Consider the following 21229-nt stretch of genomic DNA (forward strand, 5'->3'; position numbering starts at 1 on the left):
ATATGAGGGGAAAAAAAACACTCTATGGACCTGTGCACATCAGTGTTGTCTTTCCGTTGAGGGGTTCTGTCTGAGCTTTCCATCGGGGGAACCCCTCAACGGCAAGGCAAACTGAAACCGTGACAAAGTTTGCTAATGGTTTCCATTTGTCACCGTTGTGAAAAGGTTCCGTTGTTTTGACTGAATTAATAGCGCAGTCGCATTAGCAAAGCTTCTGTCACCATTGAGATCAATGGTGATACAAACGGAAGCGAAGGTTTCCGTTTGCCTTTTCCGTTGAGGGGTTCCCCCGATGGAAAGCTCAGCCACAACGGAAAGCAACGCTGATGTGAACTCAGCCTTTGACTGTTTATGAAACCAGAGGCACACAGAGGTACAATATGGGCCTAAGTGATTCCTTAGAATACATATCTGTACAACACGCATCTGTGATACAGTCGAATGCATGAAGCCACATAATCTTCACCAAGAAAACAGCGATATTCAAACTATTTATCGTGGGCAGCAGAGATGTTCTAATGTACTACTACTTACACCGGATGATGATCACGGAGTACAGGACATGGCCCTATTTCAGCTAAATTTTATGTAACAGCATTTTAAAGCTCAAAAATGCAATTCAGAACTTCCGTGTCATTTATATGCCTTGTAGACTCATGATGTCTGTCATACTGTGATGCGAAACACTCATGTGACAGGAACCAGGAGTTTACACAGATATAATTTACAGAGAGGCGCAGCGTAAATGCTGCATTTCTTTATGCATTCCTGTAAATTAAAGAGACTACTAATTATAAAGGGTTATTCCTATCTTAGAATGTTGAGGCTTATCGCTACAATACAGAACATCCTGATCAGGGGACTTCTGCTGATCCTGGAAATAAATAATTTCCCACTGTTTTGGAAGTATCTTTGCCACTGCTGTGTGTGGTCAGGAGAGTAACGGAGCTTGAAAACTCTGTGAAGGGGCTTAAAGAGGCTCTGTCGCCACATTATAAGTGCCCTATCTCCTACATAATGTGACCGGCGCTGTAATGTAGATAACAGCAGTGTTTTTTATTTAGAAAAACGATCAATTTTGACAAAGTTATGACCTATTTTAGATTTATGCTAATGACTTACTTAAAACAACTTGGTGTGTTTTTACATTTTGACCAAGTGAACGTTGTAAAGAGAAGTGTATGACGCTGACCAATCAGCGTCATACACTTCTATCCATTCTGTACTCAGACATCGTGATCTTGCGAGATCACGATGTGCCTTCACTTACATATTAACGTTACTGAAGTGCCTTGAGAGTGAATAGACATCGCTTCCAGCCAGGACGTGATGTCTATTCACAATCCCGACAACTCGGTAACGTTTGTGTGGGACTTAATGACTGCAAGCGTGATCTCTATGTGCTGTAAGTCCCACACAAATGTTACTGAATTGTTGATTGTGAATGGACATTGCATCCTGGCTGGGAGCGATGTCTATTCACTCTCAAGACACTTCAGTAACGTTAATGTGTGAGTAAGTGACAGCACATCGTGATCTCGTAATGAGTACATGAATGGAGAGAAGTGTATGCCGCTGATTGGTCAGCGTCATACACTCCTCTGTACAACACCCACTTGGTCAAAAAGTAAAAACACGCCCAGTTGTCTTTTAAGAAAGTCATTAGCATAAATCTAAAATAGGTCATAACTCTGTCAAAATTGATTGTTTTTCTAAATAAAAACCACTGCTGTGATCTACATTACAGCACCGATCACATTATGTAAGAGAGAGGGCACTTATGTGGTGACAGAGGCTCTTTAACTAGTGAGGAGTCCCCTTTTATTCTGAGATTTGGGAGGGTCCTGGTATTTGGATACCTAGATATCTTAGAAATATTCTGTCACTTACTGTGGTGGGAAAACCCCTTTTAAAGGCTCATTTACATGACTGTATTTGAAGACCATACTGCCAGAAAAACTGCTGGATCCCAGTGGAAGGAAGTAACAAAACCTTCCCCTTTGGCCTCTTTTACACGGTAGTATTTCGGTCCGTATTTGTAAGTCAAAACCAAAAGTGGATCTAAAATATGAAAGAGGTGAAAATCTTTCCATTATTCTTTTCCTGTGAAGGCGCCACTCCTAAAAGTTTGGCTTACAAATACTGAAGCAAAATACTGATCAAGGAAATAAAGATTCTGCTGGAATCCAGTCTAGCTTTTTGGCAAGACGTACAAAGGAAAAACACTGCAGATGGAGTGAGATTAAGAGAAAAATGATACTGTGCAGTCATCTGAAATAAAGGAATAGTATTTCTATATAATCTGTGTCTACCCCATCATTAGTATTCTTTCTGCTGGTCCCAGTGGAAACCTGTCGTCTACTCCCCTCCCGCCAAACCTGTCATACCTCTGCTTTTGATTTGTCCATCAAAAGGGGCAGACATATTTATCAATATATAAAGACAGAAAGCAAGGAAGCACATCATCCAATGTATATAGCATCTAGTATAATATGAGTTTAATTTCCTCATTTATTATGTTAAAAACAGTGGCCACAGTAAACGCTGTTTTATAACGTCATGTACTCCTGCTCTGTGCACCAAGAAAATGTCAGTGCAGAATGTCTTCATATATTGGTATTCCCCATACACACCTGATTCAGCCCACACAGTATCGTGCCTCCCACACCATATAATGCCAAATAGCTGCCACCATACAGTATAATGCCCCCTTAGCTGCCCCTAGTGCCAGTGCCCATATATAAAGGATCAGTGCCCATGTAGATAGTGCCACAGTCCCAGTAGATAGAACTAACCCCCTGAAGATAGCGCCATTGGGAGTCCCTCTAGGAGCAGAATCCCCACCCAGGGGATTACGCTGCAGAAGGAGCCACTGACGTCGCTATTCATATATGGACAGTGACCTCAGGGGTTACATCGAGGAGCGGAATTCCCGGCAACGCGGATTCCGCTCCAGAGCAGCCACTGACCTATATGGACAGTGACGTCAAGGGCTTAAATAGCGCTGTGTACGGGGAGTACTCGGTGAGCAGAGGAGCTCCCTTTGCTCCTAACTGATGCTGAAGCAGGGAGCAGATTATCTCCTGCTTCAGCATTGGGTTGAACTGCGTCTCTGTCCTGAACACGCAGTTACAGTTGACAGCGGGACATCATCCCGGCTGCCCGGGACAGCGGGGCTCCACCCGGAATCCGGGAGGGTTGGTAGGTATACAATTGGGGTATGTCCACAATTTTTGTAATTACTGCGGAAAATCTGCAGCGTAATACAGTGGCAAAACCGAGCAAAGGCCCCATACTATAATGTGGTCATAGTAAGATGCATACAAACATCTCCCTATATACACCAAATCCTAACTATCCCCATGTGTAGCCTGAGCAGCTTAATTGTTGCATCTTAAACGTAGGTATGTTGCGTTCAGAGAGTCATCAGGTGAAAAACAGTAGGTATACACCCAGGCAGCAAATGTCCTATCAAAGTCTTAGATTGAAGTCCTACCTGCCTAAAATACCTCCCTAGGTCCAGGAGAACACGGGGAAGATGCAAGAGTATCATGCCCGTGCACTCCAGGACCCACACATGCGGGGCATGGTCAGAGTATGAAGCCAGAGGAGGCGCGGTCATGTGGCGTATGATCCAACTCATATAGTGGGAGTAGTGACGGAGGCGAGAATTGGCTAGCCACGCCGCACGCATACAAAAGCAGTATGTGGCGTAGCCCAGCAACAGAAGGGAGGGACAGATATGAGCTCCTATTCAAAAGCATGGTCGTACCTGATACTAAGTCAGGAGGGCAATAGGATTTGATGGGAAAGGGACACCTCAAGAGAATAGAACAAATAAGAAAGGATGACAACTGCATATGCTTGATGGAAGCGGAGTAATCATCCATATATATGGTACAGATTGTGATTTTATACAGTGAAGGAAATAAGTATTTGATCCCTTGCTGATTTTGTACGTTTGCCCACTGTCAAAGACATGAACAGTCTAGAATTTTTAGGCTAGGTTAATTTTACCAGTGAGAGATAGATTATATTTACAAAAAATCACATTGTCAAAATTATATATATTTATGTGCACAGAGAAATAAGTATTTGATCCCTTTGGCAAACAAGACTTAATACTTGGTGGCAAAACCCTTGTTGGCAAGCACAGCAGTCAGACGGTTTTTGTAGTTGATGATGAGGTTTGCACACGTTAGATGGAATTTTGGCCCACTCCTCTTTGCAGATCATCTGTAAGGCTGGGTTCACACGACCATGTTACGTCTGTAATGTACGGAACGTATTTCGGCCGGAAGACCCGGACCGAACACAGTGCAGGGAGCCGGGCTCCTAGCATCATAGTGATGTACGATGCTAGGAGTCCCTGCCTCGCTGCAGGACAACTGTCCCGTACTGTAATCATGATTACAGTACGGGACAGTAGTTCCACGCAGAGGCAGGGACTCCTAACATCGTACATCACTATGATGCTAGGAGCCCGACTCCCTGCAGGGTGTTCGGTCCGGGTCTTCCGGCCGAAATACGTTCCGTACGTTACGGACGTAACATGATCGTGTGAACCCAGCCTAAATCCTTACGATTTCGAGGCTGTCGCTTGGCAACTTGGATCTTCAGCTCCCTCCATAAGTTTTCGATGGGATTAAGGTCTGGAGACTGGCTAGGCCACTCCATGACCTTAATGTGCTTCTTTTTGAGCCACTCCTTTGTTGCCTTGGCTGTATGTTTCGGGTCATTGTCGTAGTGGAAGACCCAGCCACGAGCCATTTTTAATGTCCTGGTGGAGGGAAGGAGGTTGTCACTCAGGATTTGACGGTACATGGCTCCATCCATTCTCCCATTGATGTGGTGAAGTAGTACTGTGCCCTTCGCAGAGAAACACCCCGAAAACATAATGTTTCCACCTCCATGCTTGACAGTGGGGACGGTGTTCTTTGGGTCATAGGCAGTATTTCTCTTCCTCCAAACACGGCGAGTTGAGTTAATGCCAAAGAGCTCAATTTTAGTCTCATCTGACCACAGCACCTTCTCCCAATAACTCTCAGAATCATCCAGATGTTCATTTGCAAACTTCAGACGGGCCTGTACATGTGCCTTCTTGAGCAGGGGGACCTTGCGGGCACTGCAGGATTTTAATCCATTACGGCGTAATGTGTTACCAATGGTTTTCTTGGTGACTGTGGTCCCAGCTGCCTTGAAATCATTAACAAGTTCCCCCCGTGTAGTTTTCGGATGAGCTCTCACCTTCCTCGGGATCAAGGATACCCCACGAGGTGATATTTTGCATGGAGCCCCAGATCGATGTCGATTGACAGTCATTTTGTATGTCTTCCATTTTCTTACTATTGCACCAACAGTTGTCTCCTTCTCACCCAGCGTCTTACTTATGGTTTTGTAGGTCTATGATCTTGTCCCTGACATCCTTAGAAAGCTCTTTGGTCTTGCCCATGTTGTAGAGGTTAGAGTCAGACTGATTAATTGAGTCTGTGGACAGGAGTCTTTTATACAGGTGACCATGTAAGACAGCTGTCTTTAATGCAGGCACCAAGTTGATTTGGAGCGTGTAACTGGTCTGGAGGAGGCTGAACGCTTAGGGTATGTTCACACGCTGAGAGGCAGTTACGTGTGAAAAGACAGACTGTTAACAGCTGCCTCGTTTCACACGTAAAAGCTCCTCCTCGTAATTTACGAGGCGTCTGTGACGCTAGTAAACCTTGAGCCGTGCTTCATTGATTTCAATGAAGAACGGCTCAAATTACGTGGCAAAGAAGTGCCCTGCACTTCTTTGCCGAGGCAGTAAATTTACGGGTCGTCGTTTGACAGCTGTCAAACGACGACTCGTAAATTACAGGTCGTCGGCACAGTACGTCGGCAAACCCATTCAAATGAATGGGCAGATGTTTGCCGACGTATTGTAGCCCTATTTTCAGACGTAAAACGAGGCATAATACGCCTCGTATACGTCTGAAATTTGGCCGTGTGAACATACCCTTAATGCTTGGTAGGGGATCAAATACTTATTTCTCTGTGCACAATGCAAATAGATATATATAATTTTGACTATGTGATTTTCTGTTTTTTTGGTTTTTTTTTATATATAATCTATCTCTCACTGGTAAAATTAACCTAGCCTAAAAATTCTAGACTGTTCATGACTTTGACAGTGGGCAAACTTACAAAATCAGCAAGGGATCAAATACATATTTCCTTCACTGTGTGTGTGTGTATATATATATATATATATATATATATATAATCTATATCATGTATGTATGTGTGTAGGAGGACTCCATGGTACAAGAAAAAATAATAAAATATAATTTAAAAAAAGTGATGTGGCACAGCAAACGTGAAGTACAAAAATAAGTGCCCAAAAAGTGATGAGTAAAAAAAAAAACGTATAGAAGTTCGTTGCGAATACTGAATAAAAGCCCGAAAAATAAACAAATGTTAGAGAGATATTTTCGTATTTACTTCATTATAAGTTTTCACTTTCTCTCTCTCTCTCTCCTCTCTCTCCTCTCTCCTCTCTCTCCTCTCTCCTCTCTCTCTCTCCTCTCTCTCTCTTCTCTCTCTCTCTTCTCTCTCTTCTCTCTCTCTCTTCTCTCTCTCTCTCTTCTCTCTCTCTCTTCTCTCTCTCTCTTCTCTCTCTCTTCTCTCTCTCTCCTCTCTCTCTCTTCTCTCTCTCTCTTCTCTCTCTTCTCTCTCTTCTCTCTCTTCTCTCTCCTCTCTCTCTTCTTCTTCTCTCTCTCTCTTCTCTCTTCTCTCTCTCTCTTCTCTCCTCTCTTCTCTCTTCTCTCCTCTCTTCTCTCTTCTCTCTCTCTTCTTCTTCTCTCTCTCTTTTTTATATATGATACGTAGGCAGGAAAAGTAGTGTTCCCAAAAATTGAAAGACAGTGTGGTAGTCAATGAATGTATGTGTGAGGGGGAAAGAAAGTGTCAATGTAGTTTTGCCATTTATATAGTAGAAAAGCAAGAAAAATAAATATAAATAAAGATGAGCAAAAAATGTGTGAATATGGATGTAATATCTAAGTGTGAGTGAATGGATATTGTGTAAACACATTCACAGTCAGAGTGTATAAATAGATATGTATATCATAAGTGCAAAGTACGCATACATAACAATACAGTCGGCAAAGAAGTAAAAGTGTATACTCCACAAGTAGCAGATAAAGTAATATGTACATATATATCCTACTTGATCAACAGAGGTAATCCCGATATTAAGAAATACTTAAATACAGGGACCCTGACACTGAACGAGACACAGAGCCAAAGTGAAGATAAAACGTGAGAACAAAAAGAGCGTTCTGACGAAGAAGACACCCGAAGCCAAAAACCAGACATTCGAAGATGGCATCAAAGATCACACATTGAAAAAAAGGATCACGTTCCTACATTCAGACATAAATACACTTTATTTGCATATCATGTCCGTTATATGGCCTACATCGTGGGGCAGGGAACAAAGATAGGAGAGGGAAAGAGAAGGCGACAAATACATGAACACAAATGGCGGATAATGTAATATCCGTTATAGGAAAGAACAAAACTATTATGTTCGTTCTAGCCATAGGGGTATAGTGTACCCAGCTTCATGATCCACATGGTTTCTTTTTGGCCAAGGGTTCTTTTCCAATTTCCACCCCTAGGTCCGATCAGTACTCTATCGATTCCTCTTACTCTGAAGAGCGAGGCATCACAATTGTGTTCCAACTTGAAGGGTTGAGGGATGGTTTTTAACATGGACATCTCTTCAATGTCACAAGCAGCTTCTATACCTAAAAAAATGTTCTCGCACCCGCCTGCAGAACTGTCTGGATGTTAGTCCAATATATATCTTGTCACAAGGACACATTGCAAAGCAGATAACCCCAATGGTGGAGCACTCCATGTGATGCGTGATTGTACATGAGAGTGAATATACCGAGTCATGGAAAGCTCAATATTGGGGCATGCAACACATCTGCCACATTTGAAACAACCCCATCTGGGTCTTTTGGATCCAAAGGCGTATTGGGGTTGTAAACCTCTATGATAGCTGTGTACCAACATATCCCGTAAATTCCTGGCCCTCCTATAGGTCATAGAGGTGGTAGAGGGTAACAATCTCCCGAAAACATGATGAGTGAGAATGAGCCGATATTTATTCAACACTGATGTGATCTCATTCGATTTACAGTTATAATTAGTGATCATTCTCACCTGTTGTTGGTAGGTAATACAGTAGCAGAATGAGATTTAAACAAATCTCCTCATACACGTTGCGCAAAAAAATCTGCCCAAAAAAACGTAAATTGACCTGCGGTGCGTTTTTTGTTTTTTACGTTGCGGGTTTTCCCCATTGAATTCAATGTGGTGGTAAAGCCCGCAACAATTAGCAGATGTTGCGATTTTTGCATCAGAAAAGCTGCGATTCCGCTGCAAAAATCGCAACTCAGAAAAAAAGTCCATACTTACCCAGTTCCAGTCCGGCCTCCAGGGATGATGTTTTATCCCATGTAACTGCTGCCACCAATCACAGGCTGCAGCGGTCACATGGGATGAAACTACATCCGAGGAGGCTGGGCTGCAGGACGGCAGAGGGATGCTACGCCATGACTGCGGGAAAGTATAGGCTTTTTTATTTTAACCTGCTGTTTTCTGCCGCGGACGCTTCGGTGTGCTTTTTTTTTTTTTTTTGTCCAGAATGACCTGCGGGGACCAGGGGGAATATGCTGTGTACTTTTACGCAGCATATCTGCCCTGTGTGAACATAGCATTAGAGACTACTGAATGGCTACCTTACAGAAATATCAGTGCTGAAGAGTCTGTTCACATCACATTTGTCAATACAGTCGCCATATGTTTATAAGTTCTATATGGCAATTTATGCCCAAAGTGTTTTGTTGTTTTTTTTAAAGTAATTTGCTATAAAAAAAAAAAGAAGAATGATATTTTTATGGCAGAGCATACATGTGATGTGTACAGAGCCTATCCGCATGATAGATCTCTTCGTTACAATTTAGTCCTCAAGCAATAATTCATGAACTGCCGCTTAAAGCCAGTTGCACACGACCGATGTGACACCCGGGCAGTTTTTCTGTGGAAAGATAGGACATGTCATATCTTTCCACGGATCACTGATGGGACTCAGCTGGCACACACTGTCATGTGCATGAAGCATAAGGGCATATTAACCTCAGTCCCAGGGGGTCTCTTTTATAGGAAATTGTATAAAAAACTAGATTATAAAATTAGAGTACATCTGTGTAACTGCAGGATCAGACTATACAGGATTTGTTTGAAGTCCGATGATCTGGAGATACATAGATCTGTAAAGGAGCTGTGGACACAACATGGTAGGATATTTTTCATGATGACTATTTGCCTTATTTTTTTACATTTTTTTTTTAGATGCATTGAAGCAATAATAAAAAATTGACGAGTGGCCTTTAATTGGTATACAAGCGATCGCCTGTAGATAACATGTTACTTGAAATGTTTACTTAATAATCCCTCTTGAATACACAATACATCACATCAAACCTTTTATGACGGACTGGTTTTCCTTTTATACTGCTAGGTGTAACCAAACCTGTTTCCAGCCTTGTTCTAGGATGTTTTCAAGGCAACATATAAAGCTGCTGTTAATTGGGAATGCAGGGTAAGTGAATCTTTCTATACAATGGATGTAGCTAGAATTTTATATTTCACACATTCTGGTCACAGTAACGAGAAATGACTTATGACTGTCAATTTGTCCAATCCAAAGAATCCCAGAAGCTGCTGACAGGGTCTGAAACTATACAACGTCCCACTGTCCGCCAATATAATGGGGTTAGGGTCCTTTTACACTGGCCAATATCGGCTGTAAAAATGAGCGCCGACCAACTAGACTGCTCGTTATTTGTCATTCTGGCGTTACTACGATCGCTCGTCCCCATACATTTCTATCATGTCGGCAGCACGTCTCTCTGTTTACATCGGGAGATAATATTTTGTGTTGTATAAAGTATACGATCAGCCGATGAACAAACGTGATCAAAGTTCAACGTCTTGTTCAGTTGAGTTATCCGTCCCAAATCACCCATCTATAGGCCTGTTCTGCTAGATCCGGAAAATATAAGATGGCACTGGACACCTCTGGCATGTCTTCTCTCTGGGAGAGACAAAATAATTGAATTAACTTGAATGCAGCTGTGTTACAGTTCCCTATACAGATCGGTGGTGGTCCCCCCACTGATCCTAATGTTATGGCTTCATTAAATAATGGGAATTCCCCTTTAAGACACATTAAAGGGAACCTGTCAGCAGAAGAGCTAATACGGGAGGGGAAGAGCAGTGCAAACATACAATTTTTCTCGGTCATGCAAATTGCATGATTGAGAAACCGACATTTGTTTCCCCTGGCATGGCGGTCACAATCTTACACTCCTGCTCTGAGTGACGGCCCTAGCGGCTAATCTGGAGACCACTAGAGCCGTCACTCAGAGCAGGTCAGGACTTGCAGCGTGCACATCAACTCTCACCTCAGTAGCATTTGCGATTGGCGTGCCAGGGGAATTAAACATCATTACCTCTGTCAAGCAACTTGCATGACTGAGAAAATGCCCTTCCCCCTCCCCCACATCACCCTGTCAGCAGGTCTGAGACCTTAAAAATGCTAGAAGGCTCGCTTTAACATAAGTAGAGAATGGTGTATATGTCCATGTTGATATTAAATGTGTGAACCCTAAATTCTCTGTTGTAGAGTGGGGAAATCGGCACTGATGAACCAATACGTCAATAATCGCTTCACCAACTACTACAGAGCAACGATAGGAGCGGACTTCTTCACTAAAGAACTACGAGTAGATGAAAAGCTGGTCACCGTACAGGTAAATGCAAATCCAGGTGTAAATGTTCACACGCTGCTGTTGTCTGTGCAAAAGTACTGCCAGACATCTGCACGACAGTCACATATTAAATCCACACATACACTATATGCATCCTATTTACTTGAAAATACGTGCCCGTGCCACAACATGTGAACTCTGCATAATTTTGAACTTCACGAGAGAAAACTGGCGTAATGCCATTTATAGATTTCCCTTTGTGTATGCTCCAGTACATCAAAATTGCAAAATGAAGCAACGTTGTTAACGGTCTTCATTAAAAATATCCTATAGTTTTTGTGTACGCAGACTTGTCTCCATGGCTACAGACTACAAACAAAACCTGTGTAGTCTGATCCTGCAGTCATGTGTTTCTTCTCTCACTCCCTCACATCTAAGTGAAAAGAGGAACAAAAAACTGCAACGTGAACTACTGCACGATAGCCTGTAGAAAAGTACTTGTTATTTCTGTAAAGCGAGGAGGGCGTGAGAGGCTGTTAAGCACCTCCGTTACCACTCATTTCCAGGAAAACCAGCGGAGTGTCGGCCAAATAAAAACTTAGGAAGGAAATCCCTACTTTATTCTCAGGATAGGGATGGCTTAAAGACTGTTAATAAATCTCCCAATCTCACTCAGTGTATTGTCTAGACTGGATACAACTGTATCCACTTCTCAGCTGGGACAAGTAGTGGATGAGTTTGCAGTCTGTGGATCTAAACAAGTGTTTTTATTCACTGACCGCAAACTAATATCTTGAAAATGAGGTATTGAATCAAACTACATTAGAGTTGTAGAACTTTTTCTTTTATACACTGTTTATAATCCCCATTTTCAGAACTCCCATAGAAGTGATTGAAAGTTACGGAAACTGAGTAGCACAGCAAACTACGTGGTTTCCGGAAATCCCATTCACTTCTTTGGAATGTCCGTAAGCCGAGTAGAAATACACGCTAGGTTGTTTCCGGAAAACCTTAGCCCAGCGACCGCAGCGAAAGGTAGGATGGGTGGGTCAAGGTGCCCTGTTCTAGATATAGATGCGGGTCCCAGAGCTGGAGCCTGTATCTATCGAACATTTATGGCATATCCTGTGGATATGCCATAAGGCCTAGTTCACGCAGAGTTTTTTTTGCAGCCGGAAAAACCAGCTTCATTTTTTTTATTTTTTATTTTTTTATATGTGGTTTTGCACCACACTTGTTTTTTGACACTTTTTTTTTTTTTTACCTCTTTGACAGGCAAAAAGCAAAAACCGCAAGCATTTTTTTTATTTTTTACAACAAACGCGTCAAAAGCCGCCGCGGCCGTTTGTGGCATTTTTTTCCCATTTCCCAATGTTTTCAATGGGGTTTTTGAGGTCAAACTCCTCAAGGTAGGTCATGTTGCTTCTTTTACCCGCAAGCGTTTTTTCCACTTGCGGGAAAAAACGCCTCCTATTGAAATCAATGGGAGCAGTTTTTGGTGCAGTTTCCGCATCAAACGCCCCTAAAAACTCTGTTTCAACAGGGCTTAAATGTCCAAGATGGAAATGCCCTGTAACATAAAAAGCAGAAATCCCCTTAATGTTTGATTATTGTTGGTTAACAGACATTATCACTATAATCATAGCATTTAACAAAAAAAACTAAAAACTTCCTACGTCTATTTAATTTTAATCCATGGGGCAAATATTCCATTTTTTTAAATCGTTACATCTATGGCTATCTTCAAGTAGACCAATCTGAGGTTGTAATGTAATATCTTTAAAATTTAAATAGTTGGCCACAAAGGTACACGGAGCGGCTGTGATGTGGCCTAAAACCGATCTGGGAATCGGTTTTATTGCAAATCCATTGTTATTGGCCACACAATTTTGCAGTTGAACAGCAGTTAGTGTCGAACGCCTCATCCACACGACCGTTGTGCTACTCAGGCCGTTTTTGACGGCATCCAAGTGGCACCCGATAGCCTTAATGGACCCATTCACTTTTGCGGGCAAATCGGGTCAGTGAAAAATTATTAGAGTTTCTGATTCGAGGAAAGATAGGACATGATCTATCTTTCCTCTGGTCACTGACGGGACTCAACCGGCGCATACAGTCTTGTGCATGATGCGTAAGATGATTAGTAGTAAAACTGCATGCTGGCCCAGCTTCTGGCTGCAGCCATTCCTAGACAAACCCTGTCCAGTAGCCACTTGCTGTGATGATCTGATCCTTGCTTATCAGTTCTCAGGTTAGGGCTACACCAGGGGTCTCAAACTCGGCCGGGTAAATGGGCCGCATATAGAAAAAATGGGAAGTTGACGGGCCGCATTACTTTCAAATTTGATGCAATACAAAATTATTGTTAATCAATTAGTTATTTGAACTACTATAACGCTATATTACTAGAATAATAATACTACATTACTATAATAATACCGCTGGGTTTAAAATTTGAGCTATTTCTCCACGTGCTTATTTCAACAATCCAGTTTAAGTGTCGCTAAATGCAGTCCGGCGGCTCAGTTAGCACACATGTCAAGATTGGGCAGCCCCTTTTTAGATAGTGCCGCAGTGCCCTCTGTGGATGCTGCCGCAGTGCCCTCTGTGGATGCTGCCGCAGTGCCCTCTGTGGATGCTGCCGCAGTGCCCTCTGTGGATGCTGCCGCAGTTCCCTCTGTGGATGCTGCCGCAGTGCCCTCTGTGGATGCTGCCGCAGTGCCCTCTGTGGATGCTGCAACACACCCCTAGATAAGGCCACAGTGCCCTCTGTAGATAAGGCCACAGTGCCCTCTGTAGATAAGGCCACAGTGCCCTCTGTAGATAAGGCCACAGTGCCCTCTGTAGATAAGGCCACAGTGCCCTCTGTAGATAAGGCCACAGTGCCCTCTGTAGATAAGGCCACAGTGCCCTCTGTAGATAAGGCCACAGTGCCCTCTGTAGATAAGGCCACAGTGCCCTCTGTAGATAAGGCCACAGTGCCCTCTGTAGATAAGGCCACAGTGCCCTCTGTAGATAAGGCCACAGTGCCCTCTGTAGATAAGGCCACAGTGCCCTCTGTAGATAAGGCCACAGTGCCCTCTGTAGATAAGGCCACAGTGCCCTCTGTAGATAAGGCCACAGTGCCCTCTGTAGATAAGGCCACAGTGCCCTCTGTAGATAAGGCCACAGTGCCCTCTGTAGATAAGGCCACAGTGCCCTCTGTAGATAAGGCCACAGTGCCCTCTGTAGATAAGGCCACAGTGCCCTCTGTAGATAAGGCCACAGTGCCCTCTGTAGATAAGGCCACAGTGCCCTCTGTAGATAAGGCCACAGTGCCCTCTGTAGATAAGGCCACAGTGCCCTCTGTAGATAAGGCCACAGTGCCCTCTGTAGATAAGGCCACAGTGCCCTCTGTAGATAAGGCCACAGTGCCCTCTGTAGATAAGGCCACAGTGCCCTCTGTAGATAAGGCCACAGTGCCCTCTGTAGATAAGGCCACAGTGCCCTCTGTAGATAAGGCCACAGTGCCCTCTGTAGATAAGGCCACAGTGCCCTCTGTAGATAAGGCCACAGTGCCCTCTGTAGATAAGGCCACAGTGCCCTCTGTAGATAAGGCCACAGTGCCCTCTGTAGATAAGGCCACAGTGCCCTCTGTAGATAAGGCCACAGTGCCCTCTGTAGATAAGGCCACAGTGCCCTCTGTAGATAAGGCCACAGTGCCCTCTGTAGATAAGGCCACAGTGCCCTCTGTAGATAAGGCCACAGTGCCCTCTGTAGATAAGGCCACAGTGCCCTCTGTAGATAAGGCCACAGTGCCCTCTGTAGATAAGGCCACAGTGCCCTCTGTAGATAAGGCCACAGTGCCCTCTGTAGATAAGGCCACAGTGCCCTCTGTAGATAAGGCCACAGTGCCCTCTGTAGATAAGGCCACAGTGCCCTCTGTAGATAATGCAACACACCCCTAGATAATGCCAGTGTCCTCTTCAGATACTGTCACACACCCACTTGTAGAGGCTGCCCCAGTGCCCTCGGTAGAGGCTGCCCCAGTGCCCTCGGTAGAGGCTGCCCCAGTGCCCTCGGTAGAGGCTGCCCCAGTGCCCTCGGTAGAGGCTGCCCCAGTGCCCTCGGTAGAGGCTGCCCCAGTGCCCTCGGTAGAGGCCGCCCCAGTGATGTCAGGGGCTTGCCCAGAGCTGGAGTCCCAGGCAGAGCGCTAGTAGGCTCTTCCTGGGACTCCAGCTGTGCTCCTGACATCACTGGGACTCATGCTCTGGGGAAGCCCCTGACATCATTGTCGATGTATGGACAGCAATGTCAGAGGCTTCCCCAGAGTCCCGAAGCAGAGCCGATAATAGCGCTCTGCCCGGGACTCTGGGGAAGACCCTGACACACTGTCCATATATGGGCAGCGATGTCGGGGAATTCCACAAAGTCCCGGAGCAGAGCCGACACCAGCGCTCTGCTCGGGACTCCGGCTCTGGGGAAGCCCCAGACATCGCTGTTCATATGTGGACAGCGATGTCAGGGAATTCCACAGAGTCCAGGAGCAGAGCCGACACCAGCGCTCTGCTCCGCTCTGGGCAAGACCCTGACACACTGTCCATATATGGGCAGCGATGTCAGGGAATTCCACAGAGTCCCGGAGCAGAGCCGACACCAGCGCTCTGCTCGGGACTCCGGCTCTGGGGAAGCCCCAGACATCGCTGTCCACATATGAACAGTGATGTCAGGGAATTCCAGAGTCTCGGAGCAGAGCCGATACTAGCGGCTCTGTGTCCCGCGGGCCGCAGATGACAGCCCCAGGGGCCGCATGCGGCCCGCGGGCCGCGTGCTTGAGACCCCTGGGCTACACCATCACTTAGTACAAAAAAAACAAAACCCTGCTGTCATTGAGTAATTTCAAAATCTTAGAGAGCGTAAACTGCCCCCCCCCCCCAATAGATTAATATGGAAATCTCTTGAAAATCTCATTAATGTTCTAAATACTCCATGGAAAAAAAGGTTCTCTTACTACAAAAAATCTGTGCGTATCCCTAGCCTTATGGTCCTTTTACACGTCGTGGTTAAGCTGCGGTTAGAACTACATCGAAAAACTGCACCCGAAAAAGGCATGCATTTTTAGTGTGATTTGGTGCGTTTTTTTTCTATGCAATTGCATTTGTTTTTTTACCGCACCCGCATCAAAAAATGCACCAAATCGTGGTAAAAACTGTTTTTAAATGCGGTTCTAATCGCACCTCAACGTGTGAATGGACCCTTAGGGGAATGCAGCTGCTTACTTTATCTAGCAATTCTGCATTGCCAATTCTGCCAACTGAAGTCAATAGGTGTTCAAGCCAGTGTAAAACCGAATCTATAGCGGCTCCCTGTTCTGGCTTGTAGTGAATGGTCCCAAGTAGGGCACCCCCTCACTCTGAAAACTCCCCTAGAAGGGCATGCAGAAAGGGGTGGTTCATAACCAATAACCTCTTCTTCTTTTGGTGTTTAAACAGAACAAATTTTAATCCGAGCATAAAAGAACCTCTCACTTTTGTAGATCTGGGATACTGCAGGCACAGAGCGATTCCAGTCCTTGGGTGCTGCACTATACCGGGGTACAGACTGCTGCTTGCTGGTTTTTGATGTTACATCCCCAAACTCTTTCCATGCCCTCGATACCTGGCATAAGGAATTCCTGGTACAAGCTGATCCTGCATCTCCAGAAAAGTTTCCCTTTGTGGTCGTTGCCAACAAGGCAGACCTAGAAGAACGTCAGGTCAGTACAAGTTCTACGCAACAGCAGTCCCTTAAATAATTTGGCAGCTAATGGGAATGAACCACCTGTTCTATTTAATGCAGTAGGGTTTTTCATCTACCATGGACCTGAATATACTGCTATAAACAACACAATTAATTTTATTAATTTGACCTACGCTGTGGCAGACAACAACAGGTGTCTCTTAACTGATCTTGTGTGGCTGCTGCACCTGTATCCTGAGACACGCTTCACTGGCAACTTTCCATACCAATCATCACTGTTTGCTTTAAAGTTGCAGAATGGTTACGTGGCACATATACACTGGCTGCATGCACTTCTACTTGAACAAATATTTGGAGCCATACATGTACTTCTATCCAAGAGGTGCTGTAGTTGAGAACACTGGGAGTTTAGAGGGCTTGTTTTTCAATAACGGACAAAGCAGGGCAGATTTATCAATGTATGTATGCAAGTTTCTGGCGTAAATATATTCAGAAATATGGTGCTCAGCCCAACTGCAACGCTTTTGTCAAGTTCATGTGCCATTGAATGTATCAGAAAAAGTAGAAGCCACTCACCAATTTAATTTTTTTTCTACCAGAGCCAGAAAATAAAGCCAGATCTGACTTAGCGTTGATTAATCTCCTATCCTATTCATCAACATGGAGTTCAACCTGTTGGTTAATAAAATGCAAGCAGCACTGGGGGAGAGATTGGCACACCCTCCAAATATTAATAACCCCCACGGTTTTGACCGCACTTAACATCCCTGTATAATATGAACCCTAAGGGTATGTGCACACACACTAATTACGTCCGTAATTGACGGACGTATTTCGGCCGCAAGTCCCGGACCGAACACAGTGCAGGGAGCCGGGCTCCTAGCATCATACTTATGTACGATGCTAGGAGTCCCTGCCTCGCTGCAAGACAACTGTCTCGTACTGAAAACATGATTACAGTACGGGACAGTTGTCCTGCAGCGTAGCAGGGACTCCTAGCATCGTACATAACTATGATGCTAGGAGCCCGGCTCCCTGCACTGTGTTCGGTCCGGGACTTGCGGCCGAAATACGTCCGTCAATTACGGACGTAATTAGTGTGTGTGCACATACCCTAAAGATCTTTCAATTTGCAGCTGCCCAAAATTTCCTTAAAATTGTAACCAAAATGTCCTTTATTTTGTTGTAGGTCTCTCCACGCCAAGTACAGGAATGGTGCAATTTATGTAATGCAGAGCCCTACGAAACTAGTGCCAAAGAAGCCGTGAATGTAGAGGAAGCATTCCTGGGAGCAATCAAACTTGCCTTGAAAAACGTACGTATTAAAGAAATGTAAAATGCAGTTTCAAGATACTTGCTTTCTGCCTAAAACTGTTCACACGTCGCAGTCAATTTTAGTTTTTCCACCATGATTTTGCAAAAAAGTACCACAACATATGAACGCCGCCTTGAAGAGGTATTCCAACAAATGACATTTCTAGGATATGCCCTAAATGGTGGGGGTCCAACCAACAGAAAATGGAAAAGAGGGTCAGTTTCCTTGGTTATTAGCGGTCAGAATTAGGAAGAAAAAGCTCAAAGTCTACCACACATGCACGTAACAATTGGCATACCTTCTTAGACCTTTACATTTTTTTGCTTGTAAATTATGCCAAGTCCTTTAGAGCAGCCTATGCCAAGTCCTGAAGAGTTGCCTTTGTGAGAAACTGCAGGGGAAAAAAAATGCCATCCCTAGGACCATGCTATGTTTTAAAATAGAGCCACGTGCCAAAAAACGCACCAAAAAGACATGAAAACATTGTTTGTAATTTGTTTTATATTTCACTATAGCCTTTCCACATTTTTGGACAATAAAAAAAGGAAGGATAAACACAGAACTTTTCCAAAAATATCAGTCTTTACAGCAATAATTAACAGAGTGAAGCAACACATTATGGACAAGCGCACACCCAAAATACACAATATTTATTTCTTTATACATTACAAAAAAAAGCATCTGAAACCAGACATAGAACCAGTCCATATGTGTTATAACAGTACCAACTGCAGCACCAACCTGTGATAAGGTATAATAAATATATACAAAGCGTAAGGTCCCTGACGCAGCTGAACTAGGAGGCAGCAATACGCGCGGAGAGGTTTTATACGCTGCAGCCTATACTTGGGTCACGTATATCCTATTTATTGCCTACCCTCTTCTGTTCTATGGTATCATGATGTCACATTGTATACATATTTGTACCCCATCTCTATTTTGAGGGGGATAATTTGCACCTGTTTTCATAATCTAAATTACTTGCATCATTAGGCTAGGCATACATTTTCGGACATACATCTCCTTGTTTCTTCCATTCTATTTGTATATTATTACAGTTGTTATGACCTTATGCTTTGTATATATTTTTTATACCTTAACACTTATGGACCGGTTCTTTGTATGGTTTTAGATGCTTTTATCATTTTTGTATCATATAAAGAAATATTGTGTCAATATTGTTTGGAAGAGCTTAAGCCTGATGAGGCACAGCCTATGAGGCACCAACGGTCCTAGTGGAATGGGTCGAAATATGGAATGGGGGCTCCCTCCCATTGACCCAGTAAGCCTTGCGAATAGTCGAACTAATCCAGAGGGTGATCGTAGCCTTATGGGCTGTCAAACCCTTCCTCCGGAACATTCCGGGACCACAAACGGAATCAGATCCGCGGAAAGAGAAAGCGAGTGAGAGGAAGACCCGCAAAGCGCAGACTACATCCAAATTGTGGAGAGCATTCCTTAGGACGCACCGGAGACGAGCAGAAGGATGGCGAAACTATATTCTTGTTAAAGATGGAAGTAGGAGACCACCTTGGGCACAGTACGTAGTACTGCCTTATACTGTTATAGTGATGGAGAGTTAAATAGAGGGAACGACCAGACAGGACAGTCAGTTCAAAAACCGGAAAAGAAGAACACCACCTTCCAGGTGAGGAGACTTGGGGTATGTTCACACTGAGTGTTTTCGGACGTTTTTCGAGCAATAAACAGGCCGAAAAATCAGAAGCAGGATGCCTCCAAACATCTGCCCATTGATTTCAATGGGAAAACTGTGTTCTGTTCTGAGGGGGCATTTTTTACGCAGCAGTTTTCAAAACGGCCGCTTAAAAAAACTGCTGCGAAAAAGCAGTGCATGTCACTTCTTCAGCCGTTTTTGGAGCCATTTTTCATAGACTCTATAGAAAATCGGCCATTAAAAACACAGCGAAAAACACGACTTTAAAAAACGTCTGAAAAGCAGGAGCAGTTTTCCCTTGAATACAGCTCCGTATTTTGAGAAGTTTTTTTTTGTTTTTTTTTTGTGTGCACATACCCTTAAGGGGATCTCCTGCAGAAGTTTAAATGGAGCCAACTGCGGAATGTCTAGAACCAAATTCAAATCCCATGTATGTGTATGAGACAGATGCGGGGGAACCTCGTCACCAACCCCTTGCAAGAAGGTCCGAACATCCGTTTTGGATGCCAGAGGCCTGTTGAAGAGTATAATGCAGACACTTGCCCCTTAAGTGAACTTAGGGCAAGACCACGATCCAAACCTTCTTGAAGGAATGATAAAACCCTGGGCAGAGAAAAGACAAAAGGGAGGAATATTCTGAGTCCCTGCACCAGCTTAAGTAGATCTTCCAAGTATGGTGGCAAATGCAGGCCAACAAAGGCTTCCAAGCCTTCAACATAGTGTGGATCAATAAGTCCTGTGCTCTCAGAACTGTGGCTTCCACAACCATTCCATTAAATGTAGCGATCGTAAAATCAGGTGGAAGAGAGGTACCTGAGAGAGAAAATAGTAACTGAGGGGTGCTGGCCAGGGAACGTCAGCCAGCAAAGCCACCTTGTGGGCATACAAACCACGATGTGGCCAGTCTGGGGGCCACGAGAAAGGAAGGAACCATATGGGACTTGATCCTGAGAGGCTGGGAAGAGAGAAACCAGGTTAAATTAATCCCATAGACATACTAGATTGTCGACTGCGCATGCTTTGGGATCTCGAACTCCAGATACAATTTGAGGAGCCTTGCAGTTGATACGGTCCACAAGTCCACGTCCGGCCTGCCCCACCTGGAGCAGATCTGGTCGAACATTTCGTGATCGAGACCACTCTTCTCGGTTGACCCTTTTGCGATGGAGTTCATTTGTGACCCTATTGTTAACCCTATTGGATGTGCACTGCAGAGAGGGCAGGAACATATAGCTCCACCCACTCCAGAATCCTCACAGCTTCTGCCGTCCCTGCTGAGGTCTGTGACCCTCCTTGGTGATTCAGATAAGCTACTGCTATGAAATATGTCCATCTGGACTCAGACCAGGCAAACTGACAGAAGGGTCGTCCAATGCTGGGAAAACCAGTAGATTGCTCTCAATTCCAGGAGGTTGATTGGCTAGTAACATTTCTGTTGGAACCACAGGTCCTGAGCCATGAGTTTCCAGAACTTCCCTCACCAACTTCAGAGACTTGCATCTGTGAAAAGGACCTTGAAGCGGTTGGTGAGACAGGAGTCGCCCTTGGGGATGGTTGGAGATGAGAGCCACCACATGAGGGACCTTCTTACGTTCAGGGGAATGAGAATTCCAGGCTGCCCTGGAAGAAAACGGAGGAGGCATGGTCTAAAAAAAACAACCCAAATAAACGGTGTGGTGGCAGGCTTACAAACTATAT

At 44.3% G+C, this 21229-nt stretch overlaps 1 protein-coding gene across 2 annotated transcripts in view; it reads left to right on the forward strand.

Moving 5' to 3' along the window:
- The window catches only part of LOC142659356 (ras-related protein Rab-7a-like), a 38807-nt gene that overhangs the window by 4311 nt on the left and 13267 nt on the right, over positions 1-21229 (forward strand). The window contains exons 1-5 of one of the 2 annotated variants that reach the window (XM_075835429.1): positions 9166-9347; positions 9572-9652; positions 10739-10865; positions 16339-16557; positions 17731-17856. In XM_075835429.1, the coding sequence (XP_075691544.1) occupies positions 9606-9652; positions 10739-10865; positions 16339-16557; positions 17731-17856 (519 nt within the window). In that variant the 5' untranslated portion in view covers positions 9166-9347; positions 9572-9605. Of the gene's footprint in view, positions 1-9165; positions 9348-9571; positions 9653-10738; positions 10866-16338; positions 16558-17730; positions 17857-21229 lie in introns of those variants that run through there. The other variant, XM_075835428.1, reaches the window with a different exon arrangement.

Source organism: Rhinoderma darwinii, chromosome 8, assembly GCF_050947455.1.
Source record: "Rhinoderma darwinii isolate aRhiDar2 chromosome 8, aRhiDar2.hap1, whole genome shotgun sequence".
Lineage (NCBI taxonomy): Eukaryota > Metazoa > Chordata > Amphibia > Anura > Rhinodermatidae > Rhinoderma > Rhinoderma darwinii.